The sequence below is a fragment of the Rana temporaria genome, chromosome 5, assembly GCF_905171775.1.
Source record: "Rana temporaria chromosome 5, aRanTem1.1, whole genome shotgun sequence".
NCBI lineage: Eukaryota > Metazoa > Chordata > Amphibia > Anura > Ranidae > Rana > Rana temporaria.
The window spans coordinates 366,369,486-366,382,087 of record NC_053493.1 but is presented as its reverse complement, the minus strand read 5'-3'; the positions used below and the strand labels follow the sequence as shown (position 1 = coordinate 366,382,087).

General features: G+C 45.5%; 1 protein-coding gene across 1 annotated transcript; it reads left to right on the top strand.

Annotated features, from left to right (window-relative positions):
- The first annotated feature begins 2,361 nt into the window (after nucleotides 1–2,361).
- Nucleotides 2,362–12,236, top strand: LOC120941420 (cytochrome c oxidase subunit 6C). Its single transcript, XM_040354776.1, has 4 exons — nucleotides 2,362–2,470; nucleotides 7,256–7,389; nucleotides 8,658–8,796; nucleotides 12,108–12,236. The coding sequence occupies exons 2-3, from the start codon at nucleotides 7,276–7,278 to the stop codon at nucleotides 8,781–8,783; spliced, it is 240 nt and encodes a 79-aa protein (XP_040210710.1). The 5' UTR covers nucleotides 2,362–2,470; nucleotides 7,256–7,275; the 3' UTR covers nucleotides 8,784–8,796; nucleotides 12,108–12,236.
- The last annotated feature ends 366 nt before the right edge of the window (nucleotides 12,237–12,602 follow it).

Here is a 12,602-nt window from a genome sequence, read left to right as displayed (position 1 = left end):
TTGAAGCGGTAGTAAAGTCAAAGGGGCAGATCCACAAAAGAATTACGCCGGCGTATCTCTTGATATGCCGCGTAATTTCAAATTTTGCGCGTTGTATCTTTGTTTTGTATCTACAAAACAAGATACGACTGCATCTCGGATTGATCCGACAGGTGTACGTCTTAGTACGCTGTCGGATCTTAGGTGCATTTTTTCGGCGGCCGCTAGGTGGCGTTTCCGTCGAATTCCGCATCGAGTATGCAAATTAGGTAGTTACGGCGATCCACGAACGTACGTCCGGCCGGTGCATTTTTTTACATCGTTTGCGTTCGGCTTTTTCCGGCGTATAGTTACCCCTGCTATTATGAGGCGTACTCAATGTTAAGTATGGCCGTCGTTCCCGCCTCGCATTTTGAATTTTTTACGTTGTTTGCGTAAGTCGTTCGCGAATAGGGATTTGCGTAGAATGACGTCACTCGTCGTAAGCATTGGCTTGTTCCGGTTTCATTTCGAGCATGCGCACTGGGATACCCCCATGGACGGCGCATGCTCCGTTCAAAAAAAAATTTGTTTACGTCAGGTCACAACGTATTTGCATAAAACACGCCCTCATCACATCGTTTTGTATTCCGCACCCTTACGCCGCCAAAGATACACTACGCCGCCGTAACTTACGGCGCAAATTCTTTGAGGATTCGAAAGAAAAAAGTAAGTTACGGCGGCGTAGTTTGTCTTAGATACGCTACGCCCGGCGGTAATATGCGCCGCTGTACGTGGATCTGCCCCAAAGTCGTTTCTGTACTACTTTTGTGGAATTCGGAGTGCGGTTTCAATAGACATCTGTGCAGAAAGCCGCCCAGATGTGTGAAATCGCCCCGAAGTCAGGACTGACGTGCAGGAATGACATTGTAAAGCGAGTTCAGCTGAACCCTCACAATTTCATTCCCGCTGTCAGTGGGAACCTGGGCTCTGCTGGGAAACAGCCGCTGGTCCCAATGTGACAGCCATGCTGGTGTGTCCCCAAATGCAAACTATCTGTGTTTGGGGACATGCGCCCACACAGCTGTCAGAGTGGGACCAGTGGCTGTGTTCCAATAGACATGAATAGGACTGGCTGCACAGAACACCCGTGTGGGCAAAGGCGGCTCTTCTCACGGGTGTATATAGAGGTATGCCCATGTGAATGAGGCCTACAAGTGGTTTGCATTTCTCATATGACTTCGGATGTGTTTAGAAAAGCTAAATACAGGGGTGCCAGGACTAGGACCCCTTTCATACTCGGGCGTTTTTTAGGCACTTTGGCGTTAAAAAAATTGCCTGTTAGGCCCCCTTCACACTGGGGCGGGAGGTGCGGTGGCGGTAGAGCGGCGCTATTAACACCCGCTACCGGCCGAAAAAAGGGTTAATACCGCCCACAATGCGCCTAGAACCAGTCTGCCCATTCTCCTCTGACCTCAACAAGGCATTTCCGTCCACACAACTGCCACGCACTGGATATTTTCTCTTTTTCGGACCATTCTTTGTAAATCCGAGAGATGGCTGTGTGTGAAAACCCCAATGAAATACTCAGACCAGCCCCTCTGGCACCAACAACCATGCCACATTCAGTCACTTAAAGCGGAGTTCCACCCAAAAATGGAACTCCTGCTTTTCGGGACCCTCCCCCCTCCGGTGTCACATTTGGCACCTTTCAGGGGGGAGGAGGGAGCAGATAAATGTGTAATCCAGGTATTTACTCCCACTTCTGAGCATAGACTGCCACAGTATGCATGGCAATCTATGCCATGTCCAGCCCTTTCTCCGTCCCCTCGCTGTCTTCTGGGAGACACACAGGTCCCAGAAGACAGCAGGGACCAGGGAAACCTTGCACATGTGCAGTAGGGAACCAGGCTGTGAAGTCGCAAGGCTTCACTAACCGAAGATGGTGGCGTCTCCACCCGAGAGCTCAGGGACAGATCGGCTTTGGGAAAGGACATCGCGGGCTCCCTGGATAGATAAGTGTCCATATTTTAAAAGTCAGCAGCTGCAGTATTTGTAAAAAAAAAATTTGGTGGAACTCCGCTTTAAATACCCTTTTTCCCCATTCTGATGCTCGGTTTGAACTTCAGCGAGTCGTCTTCACCACGTCTGGGTGCCTAAATGTATTGAGTCGCTGCCATGTGATGTACACTTTGCGTTGCCAATCAATTAAACAGGTGTACCTAATAAAGTGTCCGGTGAGTGTAGAATATACATGTATATATCAGAAGTGATAATGCTCTTCAGCACTAATACATGATATGAGAATCACTTTCATGCCGGGGAGGAGGTCAGTCATGGCCGCCCCCACACTCTCCTCCTATAAGGTCATTGCTGAGCACAGAACACAGGAGGCGTTTGCAGGAGTTTTGGCCCAGCGCGGAATCCGTGACCGGAAGGGGCGGGGCTATTACTGCGTCTTCTTCTTCCGCCCGGACTCGTCTCATTGAGGAAGGACACGGCTGTGGTGGAGGTGAGTGGTGGCCGGGCTCTTCATACACCGGTGTACGGCTCTCTACATAGCGGCGGCCTCCTCCCTCCGGTGACACAGAGCTCTCCCCGGGAGGAGGACTGTCCTTGGCCCCTCGTGGCCTGTCCTGTGGAGAGCCGCACACAGGAAGCGGAGATGTCTCCTGTCATATCACACCGCATTGTATAGGAGGGGGGAGGAGGACGACGAGGACATGTTGTCGTATTATATCTCCTACACCCGGGGCTGTCCGTGCATGGAGGGTCAGTACAAGGACACTGAGCTCTCCTTCCGGGTCACACTATATAATAATATATATATGGGGGGGGGGGGGGGGGGTCACACATTGTACCTTCATGTCATTGTTCTGCCCTAAAGAAGACTGATGTGCGTGGGGAGAGAATGGTGGCTTTTTGTATAAGCTTTATTTGAAGTGTACAAAACAGACACTTCAGTGCAATGTGCTGTACTGTGTGGTAGTGCAATGAAATGCGCACTGTATGAATTGTATGGCAGTTCTAGTCGGCATTGCAGTATGAATGGGACGTGTTGGAAACCATCTTGTTTCCTGTGGTGACAGATGTGTTGCCATGCAGGTCTCTGCACAGGGTGTGGATTGGCCCTAAAGGGTAAGTTCACCTTTTAGGAGAATGTTACACTCATATTTAGGATGTGACCTTCTCCTATGTACCCGCCTCCCTCCGCCAGAGCCAATGGGACTACTTCCTCTCTGTGAAGGTGGGCAGCGTATACTCTCCGCTGTCACTTTTACAAAACGGCGCAGGGCTCCGCCCACACCGCCATGTTATTCATTCAGAGATTGGTGAATGAACTGCAAGTACCGTTTTGCATTGCAGCGGATATACTTGTAGATTGAATGGGCTGCGAGTGCAATGCTCAGCACACTCGTAGTTCAGTCATTCCCGAGTTATACCGACACCAGAGAGCAAAAAAAAAAAAAAAAAAAAAAACCCCATTCCCCAGAATTGTGGCTCTCCCTCTAGCTAGACGGAGAGCCACAATTCTGGGGAATGGGGTTTTTTTTTTTTGCTTTCTGCTATAATATCCACAACAATGTTTGTTTTTTTTAAACATTTTTTTTTCCCTCAGTCTAGGCCAATATGTATTCTTCATATTTTTGGTAAAAGTCGCAACAAGCGTATGGTTTGCGCAAAAGTTATAGCGTCTACAAACCGGAAATTATTTATGAATTTTTATATAAAAACTTTTTTTCTAGTAATGGCCTGTGAATTTTTTTTTTTTTTTGGCCAGATCAGACACTTTTGACATTTATAGAGCGTTCAGCACTAGAAATATGCACTGATTACTGTAGAAATGACACTGGTAGGGAAAGGAGTTAAAGCGGAGCTCCACCCTAAAGTGGAACTCACGCTGATCGGACCCTCCCCCCCTCCGGTGTCACATTTGACACCTTTCAGGGGGAGGGGGGTGCAGATACCTGTCTAAAGACAGGCATTTGCACCCACTTCCGGGCCACACAGTTTCGGGTTTACTGCGGGCAGAACGTCGCCTCCCGTCCTCCCCCCGTTGTGTGCTGGGAACACTCGGCTCCCAGAGCACAGCGGGAGCCAATCAGCGGCGCAACTCGTGTATGCGCCATAGGGAACTGGGTAGTGAAGCCGGAGCACTTCACTTCCTGGTTCCCTCACCGAGGATGGCGGGGGGGGGGGGGGGGGGACAGCAGAGTGATGAGCGATCGCTTGTCCTCTGCTGCGGACGGCGCTGGACTCCAGGACAGGAAAGTGTCCTAATATTAAAAGTCAGCAGCTGCTGGCTTTTAATATTTTTTTTTTTCATGGCACATCTGCTTTAACACTGGGGGCGATCAAGGGGTTAAGTGTGTGTGTTCTAATTGTGTGGTGAGGGGAGTGACTAGGAGAGATGACAGATCACTGATTCTACTTTGTAGGACACTCAATCTGTCTCCTGTCCTGACAACACAGTGATTTAGGTGTTTACACACACACACATATTCCCATGCTGGCGTTTGCGCACGCATCGGATTGCCCGTTTTGAAGTGGTTGCTCGCAGGCTCTCTGGCATATCTCCTGGGCAAAGGTCATCTCCAAGGGCCAGTTCACACCAGACACAGTTCTGTGCGCTTTTTTTCTGCACTAAAAATGCATGCACAGCGTTTTCCATGTATTCCAATGGCCCTAGTTCACACCATGCAGTCAGTTTCTGGTGCAGAAACTGACCGTAAACTGACTGCATGGTGTGAACTAGAGCCATTGGAATACATGGAAAACGCTGTGCAGGGAAAAAAGCGCACGGAACTGCGTCTGGTGTGAACTGGCCCTTGGAGAAAACAGCCTGTGTATTGATGGGACTACTATAGCTATATAAAAGAAACACTGCACCTTTGTAAGATCTTAAAGCGGTGGTTCACCCTGCAGAACAACATTTCAGCATAAAATTCGGCATAGTAGCGCGAGCTACAGTATGCCTGTCTTAATTTTTTTTATCCCCGTACTCACTGTTTAATCGTACATAGAAGATTCCGTCTGCCGCAGGGAATGGGCGTTCCTAGCAAGAGGGAGGGTGATTGACGGCCGGCTCTGGCACGTCACGCTCCCCGAAGACAGCCGGAGTAGGTCTCGGCTCTTCACGGCGCCTGCGCACAGGCGCCGTGAAGAGCCAAGCCTATTTCGGCTATTTCCGGAGAAGCGTGACGTGCCAGGGCCGGCCGTCAATCACCTTCCCTCTCCATAGGAACGCCCATTCCCCGGAATCTTCAATATACAATAGCACAGTGAGTACAGGGATAAAAAAATACAGACCGGCATACTGTAGCTCGCGCTACTATGCCGAATTTAATGCTAGAGGCAAAAAAAATTTTTTTTAATATAGAGTGAACCCCCGCTTTAAAGCGGTTGTAAACCCGCATAAATTTTTTTTACACCTGCAAGGAAAAAGCCATAATGAGCTAGTATGCACCGCATATTAGCTCATTATGAAATACCTCGGAACGAGGTAGGGAACTTACCTGGTCCACGCCGCGCGTGTCTTCCGGGTATCGCCACTCCCGCGAATGCGGGCGGGAGATTTCCTTTCCGGCATGGGTCGGCGGGGCCGGCTATTCAACCGAGGATCCCCCCCTGCGCCGCTGCAATCAGTGGCGCATTGCGAGGGGAATATCTCCTAAACCATACAAGTTTAGGAGATATGCTTTATGCCTACAGGTAAGCCTTATTATAGGCTTACCTGTAGGCAAAAGTAAAAAAAGTGGGTTTACAACCACTTTAATAGTAGTCTGCTTGGAGCTCCTCTGGAAGTCTGGCTGAAAATCTAGAAATCTGCACATTCCAGGACAGAATATTGTTGCTTTTTACTCCTGTATTGGGGGTGTGAGCGGACGTCCAATGGGTTTCATGTCCTATCAATTGGGCAGATATGAGGATTGCTGACTTTTTTTTTGCCCATGGAGGCCCAAATTCACACAAGTGTTTAACCCTTTGCAGCATGCAGAGACAAATCGTAGACACAAACTAAATGCACATTGGCATGCACAACCAAGTTTGACTGGTACACGGGAATAAGCACATGGAGCCAGACAGAGCCTGTGTTCCTGGGTCTGTGGGGCTCATACTTGTACCTGTCAGTCAGCTGTGCTGGGGAGTCCATACAGCCAGTCTTTCCATTCAGTTTTTTATGGGCTGCCTGCACACAGTTCAGTGATAGCACAGCCTGCATGGGGCGGAGTGTGTGAATGAGACATAATTTGTGCAGCCTTTAGGGCCCCTCTAAACAGAGGACTGCATGTGGCCCCCTAGGACCTAGTCTCCTAGAAATAGAACTGTGGGAAGGGCCAAGCAGGTCCTCCCACTACAGGTTGCTTGCGGAATACTAAAGGAGTGGGCGGAGACCAGTCAGAGCAGCAATGACCAGTCTTTGCCTCTTTATGGGAGCCTCCTGTAATAGTCTCACATTGGATTACTGCACAAAGCACGCCAAGATTCAAGGAAGCATACACTTGATTATTTGGGCGATATTTGCTCATCTTGGAGTTCAGCTTTGGTACTTTGACTCGCTGACCTGCAGAAAGCATACAGAAATGAGCTTCACATATATTTTGTATTCCTGCCAAACACTAACTAGCCTAACATATTTCCTCCCCCCTTCCTACCAATGCGGACTAACCCATGTGGGGGAAAAAAAAGTATACTTCTATTTATCCTGCTCCGGTCACGTGGTCCAGATCTCCTCTGTCAGCCCACAGCTGCAGGGGAGAGGAGGGAGTGCTGACAATGGCTGGGGTATAGGGGTCTGTAGGGGACGGCTCCTGGATTTCAGCCGTCGGGCGCTCTCCTTTCCCCTGCAGCTGCTGCTGACTGACATGGAGATCACCAGAGCAAGCTGATAATAGGTAAATAGACACACAGTAGTCTGTAGGTAGGGGGAGGGGATATTTTGAAGGGTATTTGTGTTAAGCTGAACACTAAACTCCACGCATCATATAGTTGAAAAGTGTTATCATGTAAAAGGAAAACCGCCTTTAGTTTCGGGGTGTCCTACTGTAGGGGTGTCATCTCATTTTCAGGTAGAACAGACTCAACATCTTCCTGATATGTTGAGGGTTTAACAAACTCCATCGGGGACATGTGACCTGGGCAGAGGAAACACTCTGTATTGTGGAGAAAGGACGGAGTATTGTGTGTTGTAAATGTGTGTGGCGCACACAAGGAATGTGGCTTTGTGCATTATAAAGTTCCAGAATAATCAGCATGAAAATGTCACTGACTGCTTTGTATGTTTTTTATTCTTCAGGTTTACTAAACGACGCCATCATGTCACAGGGACTTCTGGCTAAACCTCAGATGAGAGGCCTTCTGGGCAAGAGGTTGAGATTCCACATTGTTGGGGCCTTCATCTTTTCCATCAGTGTCGTGGCGCTGTACAAGGTGATTGCTTTTAGATTGGAATTGTTTATTCTTAGTTTAGCTCCCGGTCTCCCGAAAAGGAGGGGATAGGAAGCAATTGGGCGAAAGTTCAAGTTTTGGGTCCTTTAGAAACTCATTCTGATGGGTGCTGAGACCCGTCCTCTGGAATTGCTGTGTGTGAATAGTGTCTGTGTTTGGATCCTTGCATTCGCTCCAATTGTATGACAAATTGTGACATGCGACTGTGTCCATGGAGCCGCTATATCTGCAGCTACTTCTTTAGGCTGCATGCACACAGCTCTGAGGTGGATTCACACAAAGCAGACAATAGCTCTGCACAGAAAACATGTCTGTCTGAATGAGCCCCAAAAGGCTTTACAGCTCATCAGTTTAAAGTTAATGAGGGACTGTGGTGCACGAGCATTGCTTACATACACGTGAATGTCCTAAGCACTTTTGCATTCATGTATGTATATCTCTTGCATTTTTTATTTGTTAGATTTGCCCTGGAGACTTATTAGTGAAAGGAAAACCCAGATCTTGGGTGACAACCACAAAAGTGCTCCCTTGGGGAGGATTGCCTCTCACTTCCTGTTGTAGCTATGAGACAGGAAGTAAAGACGAAACTGTCCAGTGGAAAACGGATGGTAAAAACACTGGGTATGGAGGGGGGGGCTTTACACCCCTTATTATTATGACAGCTCTGAACCTGTAAGTGCTCAGCTTCACACTCCCAGGAGGGGTGAAAGAGCCTGGGAACTCAGAGTCCCTTAAGTGACCAGGCATTATCGATTGCTAACAACCTTTCGTGGATCGATTACACGACCCGGGGGTACATTTTAAACACGCATGCACTGTATTATTTTTTTTTGGGCCATAAAACTTTGCATTTCAATAATCGAAATTCACCCAACGTTACCAAAGCCAAATGATTGAGCTTATTGAAAGATTTTCTATCCATGTATGGCCAGCTTTACAGAGAATTTCTGTCGGAGGGATGACTTGACTCCATAGTGGTTTGACGTCCTGGGGTTCCATGCTTCTCTGGAGGTGCCCAGTATTCTTGCTGGCTGCAGAAAAGCATGGAGCTACATGGTTGCACAGGTCTGGTGAGAATATGGGCTTCTGGTGGCAGTGGAGCTCTCTATGTTCACCATGTAGGACAAGGTGTCAATGTTCCTGCAAAGATTAAAGGCTAACGTTTTCTAGGTCGATTTTCTTCATGGATGTTTTTAGTACAAAATATGATCCATAAAAGTGTAATAATCATAATTCTTCTTTGTTTTTAGTTTGGAGTGGCAGAGCCAAGGAAGAGGGCGTATGCCAACTACTATAAGAATTACGATGCAGTGAAGGAGTTTGAAGCCATGAGGGAGGCTGGAGTGTTTCAGGGTGTGAGGCCCAAGGGAGAATGAGACCACATTCCAGGTAATGAGTGATAGGAAACGCCATACAATATTTGGGATGTGTGACTTGTGAGCTCTGAGGACTTCAATATGATGTTACTATCATTTGGTTGTTTTCTGGGCTGGCAAATGTCAGTGTTAGCAACAAGCCATAACAAATCTTCATTCATAACTACTTGGGTCTAGTTCACACGGGCATTGCAATCACACAAACAGTACTATGGAGAGCACACAGTGCTGTTCACATTTTCCTATGGAAGCCTTATGTCGAGTTTGCAAGGAGTTGAAGTGCTTCAAGTCTATTGTCCTGTCCCGGGATGCAGTGTGGGTGTACATTACAGTGTGTGTGTGTGTGTGTATATATATATATATATATATATATATGTGTGTATGTATGTGTGTATGTATGTGTGTATGTATGTATGTAGTCGAAACAACTAATCGATTATGAAATTAATCGATTACAATTTTCATAATCGATTAATCGGGCAGTAACATAATGGGGTTAAAAAAAGCTAAAATTAGCCCTTTATCGTACAAAAAAGCAATTCGCTACTGTAAATATTACTTTCACTGTCCCACAGTAAAAAAATGAAAGAGAAAAGGGTTGGGACTTTAAATGAGATGCGTGTTGATGCAAACAGTATGTATAAGTAAATTTGTATAGCTTAATAACCAGGCTTAAACTAACCTCCTCTGCTTTTAACATACTAAGTTAGACAGTTGAATTTGGCTTGCAATTTGGTTGATAGTTTGAGCCTGGTTATTATGCTATACAACTTTATTTACTTATACTGTTTGCATCAACACGCATCTCATTTAAAGTCCCAACACTTTCTCTCTTTTAATTTTTAGGGATGGAGGCATGTGTTATCCACATGCCTCATTTTAAAATCCCAAACCCAGTTCCATGTTTACAGTAAAAAAATTAACCCCTTACAGTAGCAATAATTTTCTCTTTTTGTACTTATTTTTTATTTTATTAACCCCATTATGTTACTAAATGTCTCAGGCCTGGGTTCACACCTCTGTTTTATTCAGAAACACACTAAAGTTACTTTACATGTTTTCCTATGGGACACGTTCACATACATTTATTTTTTTCAGCTGCTGTGTATTTGGAAAGGGCAAGGACTTTTTACTGCAAATGGGTGCTTTTATTTTTATTTTTTGGTTCAATATACTTCAATGGAGAAGCTCCAGAAAAGCATGTAATATGTTTTTGCGGCAATTTGTGTTTTGTAGACTGCCCAACAACAAATTGGCCCAAAAATGTGAATTTTTTTTTTTGTTTTTTGTTTTTTAAGGCTATTATCCGATTAATCTGCCAACTAATCGATTAAATATGAAATGTTCGTTGCAGCCCTATATATATGTGTGCCAAAACCATGTCAACTGTGCTGCAAACGCACATAGGACATTTGGGGGGAGCTTTTTTATGTTCATTAAATGCTTATGGACTATCAATAATATAAATGTGTTTACGTCTCAGTATCTTGAGCAAGTGTGAACAAGCCCCTTAAAGTATAACTAAGGCGCCTTTTACACGGACGGCTGTTCTGCCGCAGTTAAAAGCATGTTTTTTTTTTTTTCTTTTGAAATTCAAGACTCCAGGCACAGCGATCGGCTGCATTTGTACACTGCGATTAGCTGCGTTTACATGCAGCTGCGTTTAGCTGCGGTTGGCCATTATTGTCATCCCCATAGCAACCGTTTTTATTTTGATGTGCTTCCTGTTTTTTTCTTTTGTTCACGCTGCTATCCGCAGCTGACAGTGCACTGCGATTACCTGCAGATGGCTGCGCAAAATCGTTCTGGACGCAGTCAAATCAATTTTTTTCTATCTGCACCAAACCGCATGTAATGAAAACGCAGTGTGTGAATGGGGCCATAGGAATGGCATTGTGTGCTTTCAGCTGCGGTAGAAAATTATAAAATCCGCACCTAAAAGCACCATTCTATTCGTCCGTGTGAAAGAGGCCTAAAGGTGGCGCCATTCAAATTTTGTTATCGGCATAACGTCTGACAAGAGATAAAAAACCAACCTGAAATTTGTGTGGGGGAGGCTGCTATAAATTGGCAGAGAGCTTTTCTAGTCGCAGCACAGCTTTGCACATTTCTTCTTTCCTCTGCCTATGGGGGGGGGGTGCCTTTCCTCCAATCGGCTCACACAGTGTATGCCAGGAATCCACACACTGTTAGAATTTTCTCTTCCTGTTTTCACCACAATGTGCACTTTCTAAACAGTCTAGAAAGATGAAGACAGCAGATATACAAGTAAAACTTCACTTATTTCATCCCAGTGTATCATCTGAGACTATTCACTTCACTGGGTATATGGAGGTTTTACATCCACTTTAAGGTAAAGCTACACAGCTTTTGAATCTGGCCTCGCCCTGAGGCGATTTAGTTCGCATTTGTAGCGCTATACAAGTTACTCACTCGCCTCACTAGTTGGAAAGTAGTTGCAAGCATGCAAAGTAAGGAAGCTGATTTTCGATTGGATCGCTAAGATGACACTTTTAAAAGCACTTTAGATCTATCAGCGTTGGTTGATGGCAAAAGTTCTAGTGACAATTGCTCTTCTATGAAATGTTGCAGCGATCTCTATGCTTGGCTGCAAATTGTTGAAGATGAGTAGAGCTCAACCCAATGCTGTAGTAAATCGCCAGCGACTGATTAAATCACTAGCTACACATTACTATTGCTGGCATTAGCGAGTTGTAGCAGCAAATACTTTGTGAAAACATCACTCATCTGTCATCAATGCTTCACAAATGTCGCAATTTACTTGCTTTCTCTAGAGCAGTGTTTCAACTCCAGTCCTCAAGGCGCCCCAACAGGTCATGTTATCAGGATTTCCCTCTGATGTAACGGCTGTGGTAATTACTAAAGCAGTGAAACTGATCAAATCACATGTGCAAAATAATGGAAAGCCTGAAAACATGATCTGTTGGGGCGCCTTGAGTTGGGAAACACTGCTCTAGGATGAAGCCAGGGTAAGGGATTCCTGGAGCCTGTCTTGTATGCGAGTTGAAGTAATTTCCAGCCTTTGGACTGCCAGTGCTGATGTGAATTATGCACATGCGCACTGAAGTTGCATTATCTCCTTTCTTGGGTATGCTGTGGGTACATTTTTGTAAAGTATGAATTTATGCAAATCTCTGACTTATGTGAGATTTGTAGATTCTTGAGTATACATTATTTAATATCGGGAAATTTGCACTAAGGACAGTTCAGAACTGACTCTTATTTAATTGATGTGATATTTTTTGCGCAATTCTTATAATCCCCCTTTTTTTTTTTTTTTTTTTTTTTTTTTTTCCCCTTTAGGAAGATTCTGAATTGCTCCATGTGCTGAAAATGCTTGATGTATATTACAATTTCCAGTGCAGGTGAACACCACTGGACTTCTTTCTACTGTTCTGTAAATGTGTTTAAATAAAACATTGAAATCCTGAATATTTCCTGAGTGTTTTGTAGCTTTGAGGTATTGGTTGTCCTTCTCTCCCTAGACCTGTGTGTGGCGCCCCCCTATGCACGTTGAGGTCCATAGACCAAATTTACACACATTCCCTGAAATTTAGGTCGCAGCAGTGTGAAAGGGGCCCTTATGCAAGTTTATCCTTGGCAGGTAAAGGCTATAGAGTAAAGAAGTTCTGTTCTTACTGATTTGAACTCTGGAAAAGGACTTGGAGACACGGCACTCTCCATTTCCAGAGGTCCTCCAAGGGCACTCCAGTGTGTCATCGATTGAGACCAATGTTAAAGTGATACCTTGGTGGTATATGATCCCCACTCGGTTGTCGAATATACCCAGGCTCATCT